The following is a 15,831-nucleotide window of genomic DNA, read 5'->3' as shown; positions in this document are numbered from 1 at the left end:
GCTTAGAATGAAATGCAAATTCCTTATCTTGGCTTACAAAGCTAAATGTGATCTTATCTCATTTACCATTTTTCCCTGTTTGCTATACTTTTCCTCAGGTATGTCAAGCTTTTGTACCTCTGTCTGGAATTTTCTCTTCTTCCTACCTTCAGTCTTCACATGGATAGCTTCTTGTCATTTAGATGGTTGCTTAAAAGTACTTCCTTAGAAGACTTCTTTACTGCCAAGTCATATTCTGCCACATTAGGCTGTTTTTCATCACAAGGACTTATCTCTAATTGTAAACTGCTCTGTCCACAGTTTAGAGCAATATCTGATAACGTGGTAGGCATTCAAATATTTGTTTACCAAGTTTGTCAGTGTACTTTTTAATTGACCTCAAGATTTCTGGGACTGTTGATACTGACAGTTGGTGGTGGGGGGTCTACTGATGGGAATTTGGGTGGATGGTGTGGGGAAGTTCTATATTTTTTAATATGGTGGGAAGAAATACAAAGGTTATATGTGAATAAAATTTGTGAATATTTTAGAGCAAACTGCTTCTCTGAGTAAAAATAATAATGCTGTGTTTAACCTTTATGAAATTAAATCTATTTGAAGGATGAACTAACATCTTGAATATTGAAATATTTTCTCTTTTATTTTACTTAGTCATTTCAGCAAAACTTAAAGAAAATAAAAAGAATTGGTTTGGGCCAAGTCCTTATGTGGAAGTCACAGTAGATGGACAGTCAAAGAAGACAGAAAAATGCAACAATACGAACAGTCCCAAATGGAAGCAACCTCTTACAGTGTAGGTTTGAAAGTATTTTCTATGGTATATTTTGTTTAGTAGGTGAGCAGAAATGCAGCTGTAAGAAAGTTTCTCACTTTTTTCTTTGTTCCTCCTCTCTTTTTTTTTCCCCCTCTTTTTCCCTGTTCTTAGGACTCCTCCTTCTAGTCTCCTTTCTCTTTAGTTATTTGTTTTCCCAGTCTCTCCTTTTTATTGCATTGTTGCCACTGAAAAGTAGCTGGGAGATCCCAGGGTCACGGGCCTAGAAAGATTAGCAGCTCTTTCCTTAATTTAGGTTTGAAATAGAGGGCTATGAGTAGCTCACTTTATTTTTTTAATTTAATTTTTAAAAATAGTTTGTGTTTTTTAAAATTACAGTGCCCACATAGAACCTACACAGGGTTTTTTTTCCTTTAAAAAATTATGCTATACATTTTATACTTAACATACATAACATCCTTTTTCGCTGAGTACGTACGGGTCTAATATCCCTTATATAGCTACATAATATTCTTTAATATGGATGGACTATGAATAATTTTACTAGTTCTCTGTTGATCGGTTGGTTTCTGATGTGCTGTTAGACAGTGTTGCAATATACATCCCTGTGCATATGTCTGTATGTTTGTGTTTTTAATCTGTCATTTGAATTCATAGAAGTAGGATGTAGCTCAATTTCAACACTTATTGACAAAGCCCCAGATGTTGGTAGGAAGGGAATTACAGGTTGAAGAGAATTATAGGTTAATTTTAATTTTTCTACTAAAATGGAAGCAAATGTATGATTTATCAACAAATGGATTTTTAAATAATATAGTGTATATGGTTTGTATATTAAAGTGTAGTTCAAAATATAACCAGTTGTTATCTCATCAAATATAGACAAATTGCTTTCATTACCTAACATTTGGAATTCTTGCATTTTTTTCTCTTAGAGAAACAAACCTGTAACTAAAAAAAGTTTTATTTCTAAATGGTGAGGTGAGACATTTGAAATGATAAGCTCTTCTCTTCACATGATACGTGCTTATGTGGACAATATTTATTCCTAATAAATGACAAAACAAATTAGCTATACCTATATTATTCTTTAACATGGATTTTTGAAGTTGTAGGGCATCTTGATGTACTTTATGATTTTGAGCAAATGAATGAAACTTAAGAATTTACTGAAGGTCATCTTGAAACCTATTTGCAGAAGTATCATTCTAATGTTCCTCATCTGTATTTATTTCAACATCGTTTCTTAGACTTCATTTTTAATTAGTGCCCCATTAGAGATTTGATCTAAATTAAACAATATGTGAGTAACATTTTTAAAAAAAAACAAATCTTCAAAAGGCCACAGCCTCCAATAGCGACTGGAGATGTTCAGAATAATAGACTGAATACTCGTCTACTTTCTACCAACTATCTGTGCTCACAATAAATGTACTTTAGGGCTCTTGAGCTGATAACGACATGAACTCCTTACTGGTTTAAAAGTTAAGAAAAAAGAAACTCCTTGTAGCCCTATATGGTAGTGCTATTCTTAAGCCCAGATGTTCAGGGGAACGTAGCTCAAGATCTTCTGAATTTTTAAGTTGCAGCAGATTGGCCTGCAATTTTAACACAGCTTCCATTGTTGGGCAGCAGGCTTTCCAGACTTCTCTCAAGATTTGAATCGAGGGCTTCCCTGGTGGCGCAGTGGTTGAGAGTCCGCCTGCCGATGCAGGGGATATGGGTTCGTGCCCTGGTCTGGGAAGATCCCACGTGCCGCGGAGCGGCTGGGCCTGTGAGCCATGGCCGCTGAGCCTGTGCATCCGGAGCCTGTGCTCTGCAACGGGAGAGGCCACAACAGTGAGAGGCCCGCGTACCGCAAAAAAAAAAAAAAAAAAAAGATTTGAATTGAAATAATTAAGAGTATACCATCTTTGATGGTATACTTTATTGTCTCTCAAAGTAAAATTAAATTTATTAACTCTTTTATTCCATCCCCATTATGATTTCCCAAATGACTAACAGAGAAATGTGCTCCTTTTAAAAAATATTTATTTATTTGTTTGTTTGTTTATTTATATTTTTGGATGCGTTGGGTCTTCGTTGCTGTGCGAGGGCTTTTCTCTAGTTGCAGTGAGTGGGGGTTACTCTTCTTTGTGGTGCGCAGGCTTCTCATTGCGGTGGCTTCTCTTATTGCAGAGCACGGGCTCTAGGCGTGCGGGCTTCAGTAGTTGTGGCACACGGGCTTCAGTAGTTGTAGCTTGTGGGCTCTAGAGTGCAAGCTCAGTAGTTGTGGTGCACAGGCTTAGTTGCTCCACGGCATGTGCGATCTTCCTGGACCAGGGATTGAACCCGTGTCGCCTGCATTGGCAGGCAGATTCTTAACCACTGCGCCACCAGGGAAGCCCCGAGAAATGTATTCTTAATATACATTCTCCTGAAAGTAACATCTGAAAGTTTTGAAAGAGAGTGAATACATTGTACAAAAAAGAAAAGGCAGTGATAAGGTGAAAGTTTCTTTGTTTAAAATACCTGTCACTGGGAATTTCCTGGTGGTCCCGTGGTTAGGACTCTGCACTTCCACTGCAGGGGGCATGGGTTCGGTCCCTGGTCAGGGAACAAATTCTAGAATTTGTCTTATAACCTTGAACCATATGACTATGGTAGGTTATATAGTGTTCCTGTTTTTCTAATTGAAATAGTTTTTATACAGTTTATTGCAAATTCAGATTTCTATTCTGTATTGGCATTTAGCAAGGTCTGGAAGAGTCTTTATTTGACAGTTGTCCCAGACACTTTGCCTCTAACAGTGTGAAACTTGGGGTAATATAATCCTCAAATCATTTAAGTAGCTGACCGAGAAACTTCTTAATGTAAATTTTAATGACAAATTTTTGTTCAGATTACAGACTGCCATTACAGTCTGGCTGTGTGATCTTGGGCAATTTGCTTAACCTCTCTGAATATCAGCTTCTATATCTGAAGATGGGAGTGGTAATTCTCATCTCAGGGTTGCTGTGAAGATTAAACGAAATAATCCTAAGCTCAGCATACTACCTGACGTAAAATAAGGATTTAATTTATAAATTCACTTTTTTGTACTACGAAAGTAAAACTGATTTTTCAACAGTTTGTAGCATGGTGAGCACTTTTACTTTTGTTGATGATACACATGCATGAAATTGCCCCTATAGTTCAGTGACAAGTGAAGATGACCATAGGCAGTATTGGTTGTACAGTAAACTGTAACGTGTGCAGTGAGATTTTAATTATAATTTATTTACAGTCTTGTGATATTTAAGGAAATTTTTTTTTCACCTTTTTTTTCACCTGTAGTATCGTCACCCCTGTGAGTAAATTACATTTTCGTGTGTGGAGTCACCAGACACTGAAATCTGATGTTTTGTTGGGAACTGCTGCATTAGATATCTATGAAACATTAAAGTCAAACAATATGAAACGTATGTATGTAAAAACAATAGAATATGCTCACCTTTTGTTTTTCTGCAAGAAATTCAGATGCCCAGTGTGGAGAAACTATGTTCACTATTTGTTTTTAGGTTTACTTGGTTATGATATTAATAGGGAGATGAATCTTGAACTGTTTAATGCATTCTGAGTAACTGTGGTTTGGCCATTCATTTTGGATCTGATATTTTAAATATTTATTTAGTAAATAGGTATTTATTGAAGGCTATATACTCAAAACAAAAAGTATAGAGCAGAGCTGAAGGAAAAATGTAATCTCACTACAGAGAGACAAATTAATATTTTGGTTAATATTTTGACATTTCCTTTTCAAATGCTTATTTTAAAAACTTCCTCATTTTAGATGGTTGTAGTTTTATTTATACGTGTATATCTCTATCTTTAGATATCTATATATATTATAGATACATAAAAACTTGAAACATGCTTATTTTAATTAATATATCATGATTTTAAAACATTTAATCCCTTGAGTATCTAAAACATCTAAGAATTTTATTTCTCATTTAGGATTTACAAGATGAAAATTCATTCTTAAATTGTTTTCAGTCAATATAAGTCAGGCATATATTGCTGAGTAGTCTTAGTTGTCCTGCTGGCTCATTTTGTAAAAGAGAATGAATATAATAAGTGAGATGATTAAGCTATTTAGTATCTTACATTGTGGATATTAACCATTAGGAAATTTTGTTCTATTTTAAAAATGTTTTTGGCGTCAAAAGGCCTGAAACCTTGGGTGAGGTGTATTAAAACAAATTGTGTACACATAAATGTAAAGTTTTTCTGACAGTTTTGTTTTCAGCAGTTAAGACTTAAAGGAAAAGAAGTGACCATTTTCTGTAATTTTATTCTCTTCCAGTTGAGGAAGTAGTTGTGACTTTACAGCTTGTAGGTGACAAAGAACCAACAGAGACAATAGGAGATTTGTCAGTTTGTCTTGATGGGCTGCAGCTAGAGTCTGAAGTTGTTGCTAATGGTGAAACTACATGTTCAGAAAGTAAGTAATCACTTCTTATATAGGGTCTTTAATGATTCTTCTTACATTAGCCACTGTAGTGTGTTGTAATTATTGCTGTTCTCTTCCACATTAAAGAAATTATTTTATTTCCTTTTTAAAAAGAGGCATTTTTCATTTTAAACTTTTAGTGCATTGTTTCTATGAGGAAAACATTTTTCTATAAGTTGAAAAGCTAGCCAAGTAAAAGCTACATCACAGTTGGCCCTATGAGTGATGAATTGATTTATAAAGCATCCGTTCTGTAGGCCAACAGTGGCAGTTAGTATGGCACATTTGATGCTACACCTTCTCCAGTGCTAATGGCAGACATAGTTTACTCTCTGTAGCAGTCTGATTGAGTTTAAATTTGACTCAGAATCCTTCTTAGTACTGTACCAGACAAGCCAGTAACAAGCTGGAATCCATTTGCCATTCCTCTTCCATTTTTGATAGGCTACATTTATTGAGATGTCTTTGAGTTATAATAATGACAGAACCAATTCTTTATATGTATGCTGATATATTTTACAGTTTATGATTTAGTAGTGTTTGTTAAAGGAAATAAATATGAGCTGTAATTAAAAAGTTGGATAGCACCTGAGTTAGTGCCTGCACAGCTAGCATGCTTAATTAAAACCACTTCTCAGTGAATTCTCTTTAGATTAATGTGCTAATAAGTGTATTTTCACTTGAAACACAGATTGTAGAAGCCCCAAGACAAAGCGCATATTAATGGTCTCCTTGATTAGTCTGACAGAGATCTTTTTGTTTACTTAGAAACTGCCTTATGAAACATTTTGCAGTTGTCAGGTGCTGCTGTACTTCTCTTCCTACTTCCTTTCTAACTCATGACCCTTTTTAATAGCAGAACCTTTAAGATAGTCTTGGTGTTTCTTCCAGTTTGGTTCTTTGGGGTTAATGAGGGTGGAAAGACACTTCTGAATTGGTTATACTGCTTCAGAGTTGACCTGTTCATCTTAATTGACTGTTATTCACAGGAACTCTGTAATAGTTACATTTTTCTATAAATTGGAATTCCGGAAGGTAATAAAAGTTAAATTACATTGTTAAACTGCTCTAAAACCTCAGTATTTATAGCTTCCTAAGATTTTTTTCCTACAAATTGAAACTGCTACTAATGCAGAATATTTAATAATTAACAAAAGTAAAGCATGTCAGCCTTCATATTTCAGAGTAGACTCTAAACTGCATATTATACTTATGACTTTACTGTTTGTTTCCTACAGAAGTGGACATTTCTGTGTAACCAGTTTTTGACTCAAGTAGGAAAATAATTGACAGAATTTAATCTCATTCTCTGAAGTAAAGAGAGGTTTTAACTGGGAAGTCACAGTGGATTTTAGGGCTAGAGTTACCACATACAGTAGCTGCCATTTGTGTAATGTTTACCATGTGCCAGGCACTGTGTTGGTGTGTTTACATATATATTCATTTAACCATCACAATTTTGTAAGACATTTTGCATATAAAAGAAAGTGAGGCTCTGAGAGTTTAAATAGTATGTCCCGTATCACACCAACAAGTGTGATGCAGAGTCAAGATTGAAACACAAATATTTGTTGGTTTCCTTTTCTTTCCAATACACTTTCCGTTTCACACTTAAAAACTTAAGAACTTTAAATCAAATCATGAGCTGTTATAAGTAAGCAAAGAAAACCCAATTAAGTCCACAAGCATCTGTGGTGGGAACTTCACTTGTATTGTCTTTTGATTGATTCCATTTCTGTAACTTTAACTATAAGCCAGAAATGAAAATTAGAGTTTAGCACTAAAATTGAATTTCTGTCATCTGAGCATTGGTTGGTTTCTTTTGTATTCTAATATTTTTCTAATGTTACAGAGTTTTAGTGTTTTTTTCCCCTCTGTGTGTTCAGTCAAGTTTTTGTGGCTTTGCTGTACAGCAAAAACTAATACAACATTTTAAATCAACTATACTCCAATAAAAAATTAATTAAAAAACAAAAACGTTTTTGTGGAAGAACTCATGGGATTTTAGACTTTAATATTTTTGGTTAATTTAAAAATAATGCTTATAAAAAGATCTGTCTGAATTTTGGTATTAAAAGTCACCAAATAATAGCTTGTTATATATTTAGGTATACTGCGAAGATTTTTCTAATAAGATAGCATTATCTCTTTTGATAGTTAAAATTTTCATTTTTTTGGTAGATAAAATTTTCATTCTTTTTGGTGGATAAATTTTCTAAAAATGGCAGTTATATAAGTAAACCCTTTTTCAGGTGAAACAGATTTTACTCACTATGTTTGTTTGTTCTTCCCACTTCAAGCTTTATTTAAAAACCAGAGAGCTTTATGTTCCCATTCTACCTCCCCTACCACTGTCTTCACTCAAGTAACACGTTTAATATCCCAACTGAGAGTGTCATTTGTAACATTTTCTTTGATACTCTTCCTTATTTTTCTGTTTAGGAAGTAGTTACATAATTTGTCTTGATGTTTTCCTTTTCTTAAGTACAGAGTTAATCTGCTTTTATGAGTCTTTGGTAAGAAGAAGCCTTTGTTTAATTTGCTAGTTAGGTAGACTTATAGCTCTCAGATCTAAATTAACCTAACAAATTGAGAGTAGGTAGTTGTTCATTTCTGCAAGAACTTCCCATTCATGTATTGTGATTTCTTGGGTGGGTGGTGGTGGTTGATTTTTACTTCAACACCTGTCTTCCCAAATATGGCATTCAACAAGAAACACTGAAAAGTATCATCATGAAAGGCAGTAGTTTTCCTAAAGAGAAATAAAAGTCTATTTTACTTTTAAATTTATGATAATAAAACAGGAACATATTCTTGTAAAAATCTTTATTCTTTACCATGGATGCTCTGGAAATGTATTTAAAATTAATTTGGGGATAGTTGTTGGCATATGTGACCTCCGGTTCTTATTGTGTATGTTCCATTTTGTTTTGGTTTTATCTCATTCTTTCCCAGTCTTTCTCATTAAACTATAGTTTTTGTGGTTTCTTTTGATTTTAGGATAAATAGTCATTTTCATGTGTGATTATATCTATAATGTTTCTTTTCAGTAAAATAAATTCTAAGAAACTAGATGAAGTTTTTTGCTATACCAAATATTATTTGAAATTACTATACCTCCGCTGGGTCTGGGTACCAACTAATTATTTTATAGAGAGAGACTTTGCTGTAATGGTATTTTTTAAAATTTGACTTATATTTGATTGATTATTTTAAATGTTTGCTCAGAATATTAACTAACGTCACAAAAAAGCCAGCAAAACTTCCTTTACACACGTACGTTTTTTTAATCTTTATTAGTGCTATTTTAAAAATGGAAGTATTGGGAATTCCCTGGTGGTCCAGTGGATAGGACTTAGTGCTCTCACTGCCAGGGACCCGGGTTTGATCTTAAGAATTAGAATATGAACAATATCATTGCATCCACCCGTGTTCTCCTCCCTATATCGATCCTTGTCTTTTCCCTAGAGATAATCACTATTCTGAACTTTGAATTTATCATTTCCTTGCTTTAAAATTTTTTTCACATATGCATGTGTCATTTTGCACTCTATGAAAATATCAGTGTTGCCTTTTAAGATTTATCCATTTTTTGTCTAATTCACTTATTTTCATGGCTGTATAATAATCCATTGGGTGAATATACCACAGCTTATCCTTTTTTTTTTTTTTTTTTTGCGGTACGTGGGCCTCTCACAGTTGTGGCCTCTACCATCGCGGAGCACAGGCTCCGGACACGCAGGCCCAGCGGCCATGGCTCACGGGCCTAGCCGCTCTGTGGCATGTGGGATCTTCCCAGACCGAGGCACGGACCTGTGTCCCCTGCATCAGCAGGCAGACTCTCAACCACTGCGCCACCAGGGAAGCCCCGGTTTATCCATTTTTATGTCAAAGGACATTTGGGCTCTTTCCAGTTTTTTGCCATAATGAACATAAGTGATACATTGAACATTTTTATATTTATATGTGTCTCCTGGTACATAGGTTGAAAGGTCTTTGTAGGCTGTATACTTGGGAGTGGGATTCCTAGGATATGACGCAAGTGCATTTTCAGCTTTACAACATTTATTGTTTCTTCAAATATGCCTCTTTTTTGTAATTCTTTTAATTTTGATGAAATTTACAAAATAGATACTTAACCTTATAAAGTGTACAATTCATTGGCATTTAGTGTATTCACAGTGATGTGTATCCACTACCTCTCATTTCAGAACTTTTTGATCACCCCCAAAAACCAAACCATTATCTGTTAAGTAATCACTCCCTATTCCCCCTCCCCTCCATCTCCTGGTAACCACTGATATGTCTCTATGGATTTGCCTCTTCTGAGTGTATCATAAAAAAGGAATCATACAATATGTGACCTTTTGTGTCTGGATTCTTTTGCTTAGCATATTGGTTTTGTTTGTTTGTTTTGGCCAGCTGCGCCTCTTGTGGGATCTCAGTTCCCCGACCAGGGATTGAACCTGGGCCACAGCAGTGAGAGCGCAGATTCCTAACCATTGGTCTGCCAGGGAATTCCCTGGATAATATTTCATTGTGTGTATATATGCCACATTTTTTTTAATCCATTTGTCCACTGATGGACATTTGCCTTATTTCCACCTTTTGGCTATTAATGAATTATAAATAATGCTGCTATAAACATTTGTGTCCAAGTTTCTTTGTGCATGTCTTGGATATATACCTAGGAGTGGAATTGCTGATGCTTGTTTTTGGTAGTTTCTTATTTCTTGCTTGTTAGTTTTCTTTTGATAAGTAGGTGTTTTATATTCTCCATTTGAAAATTGCAGTATCAGAAATATTTGGGGATATAAATGTTTTGACTCTCCTTCATTGAGGCTTGTTTTCTTATATGTTATGGCTCTTTGATTGCCAGTTTATATTGATCTTAGTCTGGGGGAATCTTAAGGGCCTAATAAGTTGGGGATTCTTTGCCCAGAGAAAATTTCTTTTGCTTCTGTTAGTGCCGGATGTGTCACCTACCTGGGAATACTTTAGCTCCTTTCCAGGATCCCCAGCCTAATGTGGATGTCTCTGGTTCAGCCCCCTCCTCTTGTTGCTGATCTACCTCAGAGCCCTCAGGGTAACCCTGTCTTTCACATGTGCTTACTGCACCCTGTTCTTGCTCTAGTATCAGTTCACTTGTTTGTTCATTTTGCTTTTGAGATTGCTAGGCACCCAAGTAGAAATAGTATGTTAAATTGCTTCATCTAAAAGCTGGTTCTTCTGTGGCAGGAGGATCCTTTTCAGTAGAATAGAAGAGATCTTTGTTGATCTTCTAACAAAGTGTCCTCTGGGTAAAATGTGTATTTAGAAATCTGATCAGGTTTTTGTTTTTTGTTTTTTGTTTTTTTTTTTGGAGGAAATTTGGATTGGGAATACTTTTAAACAGCAGTATGTTTATAAAATACCAATTTAAATACAGCCTTTTTCCTCTTCTTGGACATTCATCGTATAAGTGTTGGATAGATAGATAGATTGATTGATTGATTGATTGATCTATTTATTTATCTGTTTATTTATTTATCTATTTATTTATCTGTTTATCTATCTATCTATCTATTTATTTATTTATTTATGCATGCGGTATGTGGGCCTCTCACTGTTGTGGCCTCTCCCGTTGCGGAGCACAGGCTCTGGACGCACAGGCTCAGCGGCCATGGCTCATGGGCCCAGCCGCTCCATGGCATGTGGGATCTTCCCTGACCGGGGCACGAACCCGTGTCCCCTGCATCGGCAGGCGGACTCTCAACCACTGCGCCACCAGGGAAGCCCAGATTTATATTTTTTAACTATTGTTGAAAGCACAAGATTAGATCTAAAAAATTTATGTCATAAATTTCATAGTTAAGGCTTTATTCTGTGTTGAAGTGAAATCAAAGATTGAACAAAAAAAACCCTTGTTCGAACTTTGAAATGTAAGTGTCAGGAAACAATAATAGTTAATGTTTATAGCGTGCTTATATGTGCTGGGCACTGTTCTAAATGTTTAATTTTCACAACTGTTCTGTGAAGGTAGGCATCATTATTGTTCCCATTTTATACACGAGGTAAAAGGCACAGGAAAATCGATCGTATTTCTCTAAGGTCTCACAAAGTTAGTACATGTTGAACCTAGAATACAGACCCAGGCAGTCTGGCCTCAGTCTATGTCATTAAATATGTACTATGCTTCACTGTAGTAAATGATAAAGTTTAGAAGTAGCAATTATTGGTGGAGTTAAATGGATTATTTCAAATTGTCTTCTTATTTTTTGAAAAAAGTGGAATACTGATTGACTGATTTTAATAACTTATGATATTTTGTTTTGGTTTTCTGCTTTCATTTATGTCATTTATCAGCTATTTTAGGGGAATATATTCCATATAAAAATAATTCTTATAAAATTGAAGCATACTGTTTTCAGCCAAAATGTATTTCATTGTACCGTGTTTTTTAAAACCATTTTTAACAGCTTTATTGGCATGTATTTTATATTTCATAAAATTTACCTATTTCAAGTGTGTTAATTTAATGATTTTTAGTAATTTAATGGAGTGATCTAATCATTTACTGTAAATCAGATTTAGAACATTTTCATTTGCTAGTAAGATCCCTCCTGCTTATTCACAGGAAATTCCATTTTGACCTCTAGCCTAGAGCAACCACTAATCTATTTTGTCTCTAAAAATTCATCTTTTCTGGACATTTTATGTAAATGGAATCATAACAATATGTAGTCTTTGTGTCAGGCTTCTTTCACTTAGCATAATGTCTTTTCAGGTTTATCAGTGACATAGCATGTTTCAGTAGTTTGTTCCTTTTTATTATTGAATAGTTTTCCATTGCATAGGTATACCACATTTTATCTATCTACCTGTACCATTTTTTTAAAATGTAACATTTCTAGATAAGACACTTGCCAACCTTGCTGAGTATGATATAGTAGTAGTATAGTGGTGACTCAGCATCTTTTTAATGAATTAATTCATTAATTATGCTTTGGAGTAATATAGTGATTTCACTGTTTGAAACTAGAGACTGTATTTAGGGACTATTATTCTTTAGCTAAATGGACCTAGACTGTTAAACTTGAGTTCTTTTTGCATTTCATAGTTTTTTAAACTTCTCTATATACTGTTTTTGCTGCAATCCGTGCGCCTACCTCTAGTAGCCTCCTTCTATCACTTGTATAATACACAGGCCCTTACTGAATCCTAAGGATATTTCTCATGAATAAAATTTGAAAGAAGTGTGAATGTTGTGGCATTCATTTTGGCCACTTTGAGATCCATTTGTGCCTTTCCTGTTCTTGAAGCTATTTTCAAGACCTTTGCATAAGAAAGATTTTACTGATTTTTCTATTTTCAGCATCTGTTTTATCATCGTCCTGCTGGTAGTCAGCACTTTTTTGGAGAGGTAGTTGACTCCTCCCTAGAAGATGACTAAAATACATTTGAATTAGAATCAAGCGTGACATTTCAAACAAGGCAGAAGCAGCATATGAGTAATATACCTTGACTAATTAACATCTCTTACACATAATAATCATTTGCACAAAATTTTTATAAAACTTCTCAATCACAAGAACATTTATCATATTTTCCTTTTAAATATCATGTTGGACTTTAACTCTGTTCCAGTATCTTCTTTACTAGAAAGATTTGGTGAAAGGTTTTGTTTACATAGCATGTTTAAGAAAAAGGTGCAAACCACTTTCTGAAACTCGTTTTCTGTACAACTTTTATTGTTGTTAAAGGTGCTTCACAGAATGATGATGGCTCCAGACCCAAGGATGAAACAAGGTAAGAGTTCACTTATTACATACCACAGAATGCAGAAAGAAACAAGGGAGAACGAGTAAGTTTCGTTTTAGTCAAAACTTTTAAATTCAGATTGATATAAAAATAAATGAGTATCAAAAATTTCAGGGCTTAAGGTAAGAAGGGAAATATTTATGGAAAATGCAAGACCCTAAGCTTATATGACTGCAGTTCTCTAGACTAGGCCAGAGATACCCAAACGCTAATACTTGTTCAGCTTATAGAAAGTGAATATGTTGGCACTTTTCCAGAGGTAGGGAAGTTCAGAATCCCAGGGTCATCATTGGGCTATTTTCTTTTCTAAGAAAGCTGGGCTGTGATTTTTCTCACTGGGATTAAAAAGCAATAGAAAAGGTTTTTAAAATTAATAACTATCTGTAGACTGGAAGACAACTTATGCCTCTTGTGTTTCTTTTTATTTTTATGTTTCATAGTTTTTTTGAAGTCATGAAATTTCCCCCATAAAGATGTTTTAATACTTCAGATTTCTTTGGTCAAATACCTTCTCTTTTGCCTAATAAACCCATACTTTTGCATTAATAAGTGAGAATGTGGTAGAATTTTATAGTGCATTGAAAGGTTCTGTTTTGCCAGTCTCATTTCTTTTTTGCAAAATCTTTCTTATAATACTTTATGAAACTACTCTCGACAGCTGTTAAGTTTCTTGAAAAGGCATTGCTAGAGCCCTGGCTTCATGCCATTTATTTAATCAATGCTTTACATTTTCCCAAGTGAATCGTTGTTCACAAATAATCTGAGGAACAATGTCTTCTAGGTTTATGAGACTGCCCGACTAATCTTTGAGCATGTCTTTTGTGTTAAGCATGAACTCCTTTGCATTAGCCTTTTCCAGAGAGCATACCTCTGAGATGATGGGTTTGAAAAACATTTTGTAAACTGTCAAATGCTGTTTAAATGTTGCTACACAACAGTCATGGTGGTGAATCCCTTGCTTTTGTTTGCAGACTTCATAACTACAAGGCATGTGAACAAAGCAAAACCTCCCCCTCTCCCCAGTCATTTAAGAAGCTTACTAAACAGCTTTAGGTTCTTTTACTGTAATTCAAGCACTGCCTATATCATCAGTGTAGTCCTGTTGGTCTCCTTTCCCCCATAGCATGTCTGGATGTTGTATATTTCTCAGTGTTGTCTTCTGTCACTTTTATGAATTACCAAGATGATTGGTGCCTGGCATTCAAGATTTTGTTTTTGGATGTGCCTTCTTGACTGTTAATCTTTGATTTGTATATTGTGACCTTATTATATTAGCATCTTGGTTCTCCATGTTTCGATCAGGTACATATGTATGGTGAGATAAGCAGGGGTTTGTAAGACTGAAGCAGAAAACAAAGCCATAGTAGCACTTAATTCGTAGCTAATTGCTTTTCACATATAATGATGGTGATAAGTTCACACTGACAATTCTGTACAGTATACAGGTTTCCATATTGGTTTTCAAAATTCATCTCAGGTTTTAGCTCCACAATCACTCATTAAAGGAACTAAAGTTAACCACCAGTGCTATTTTAGTATCACCATGTTTCTCAAGCTTCAGAGTACATTAGAATCACCTGGAAGACTTGTTCAACAACAGATTGCCCAGTCACAGATTGCCAAGCCTTGTGTCCTCTTCCCAAATTTTTACATCTAGGATGGGGCCCAAGATTTGCATTTCTAACAAGTTTCCAGGTGATACTGATAGACTAGGTCCTACACTTTGAGAACCACTATTCGGGAGACATACAGGTATTTCTTAGATTTCAACAAACTATTATGGGAAATCTTTCAGTTATGTAACAAAGTCTATTTCTTGAAAATCTAGGCTTGCACAGCTTGCCAGAAATGTCACTCGATCTTAATCTCATCCTCTTTTACTTCAGAGCTGGCTTGAATCCTGTTTCTTTTTTGAACTGCTTTTACTTGTATTTATTAGAAAATGATACATGATTTTTAAAATGTGAAACAGTCTATAAAATATGTAAAAACGTCATGGAAGAAATGGCATTTGACCTAAGACCATTAAGCATAGTTATAATTTGGGTATGCATGTCTTGAGGGAATTGGATGAAGGAGTTCTAGGTGGAAAGAAGAAAAACAGTCATGGAGGTGGGGAAGAACACAGGGGTTTTATTGGAAATCTTTAGCCTCAGTATTTGGCTGAAAATAGAGTAATTGAAAGTGGGAAATGGCAGGTACTGAATTTGAAAGTAGAATCAATCAGTATTTATTGCCTCTTACTATGTGTCAGGCAGTATGATGAACATGTTTCCTGTTATTTCAGTTAATCCTTAAATATTTTTATGAGGTAGGTATCATTTTTACAGGTTATGAGAAAACTGAGGCTCAGAAAGGGAAAGAAACTTGCCTGAGTTAATAGTGTAAGTGGCACAGTTGAACCTGGGACTGCCTTACCTTTAGAGACTGAGTGTTTTACTGTTGCCTAAAGTGGAATGCTTTTTTTTACCAATAAATGTTATTTTTAGTACTGCAGAGGTTGGAGCCAGATGGAGATTTTGGTTTGCAAGTATAGGCTTCTAGAATCTTTTTCTCTGGAGAGGAATGTCTTTTAAAATATTTGAACAGAGCATTGGTATGATCAAAACACCATAAGAAAAATTATTTGACAGTCGTGTGTAGTTTGGATTGTATGGTGGTGGTGAAGGTGGGAAGACCTATGTGGCAACTTATTACAGTAATCCACTGAGAGATAATGAGGGTTGGAACTGGAGCAGTGGTGGTAGAAGAGTAGAGAGAAAACGTGCCAGTGAAATCAGTGGGA

At 35.0% G+C, this 15,831-nt stretch overlaps 2 protein-coding genes across 3 annotated transcripts in view; one reads left to right on the top strand and one right to left on the bottom strand.

The window, feature by feature from the left end:
- PIGU (phosphatidylinositol glycan anchor biosynthesis class U) overlaps positions 1-15,831 on the bottom strand; it is a 577,582-nt gene that overhangs the window by 360,118 nt on the left and 201,633 nt on the right. The window lies entirely within an intron of this gene.
- The window catches only part of ITCH (itchy E3 ubiquitin protein ligase), a 125,185-nt gene that overhangs the window by 54,858 nt on the left and 54,496 nt on the right, over positions 1-15,831 (top strand). For both annotated transcript variants that reach the window (XM_081256794.1, XM_081256795.1), the window contains 4 exons: positions 652-793; positions 4,088-4,212; positions 5,100-5,237; positions 12,989-13,034. In XM_081256794.1, the coding sequence (XP_081112920.1) occupies positions 652-793; positions 4,088-4,212; positions 5,100-5,237; positions 12,989-13,034 (451 nt within the window). The remainder of the gene's footprint in view (positions 1-651; positions 794-4,087; positions 4,213-5,099; positions 5,238-12,988; positions 13,035-15,831) is intronic.

Source organism: Mesoplodon bidens (genome assembly GCF_964165515.1).
Source record: "Mesoplodon bidens genome assembly, chromosome: 15".
Lineage (NCBI taxonomy): Eukaryota > Metazoa > Chordata > Mammalia > Artiodactyla > Ziphiidae > Mesoplodon > Mesoplodon bidens.
This window is presented reverse-complemented; position numbering and strand designations above follow the sequence as displayed.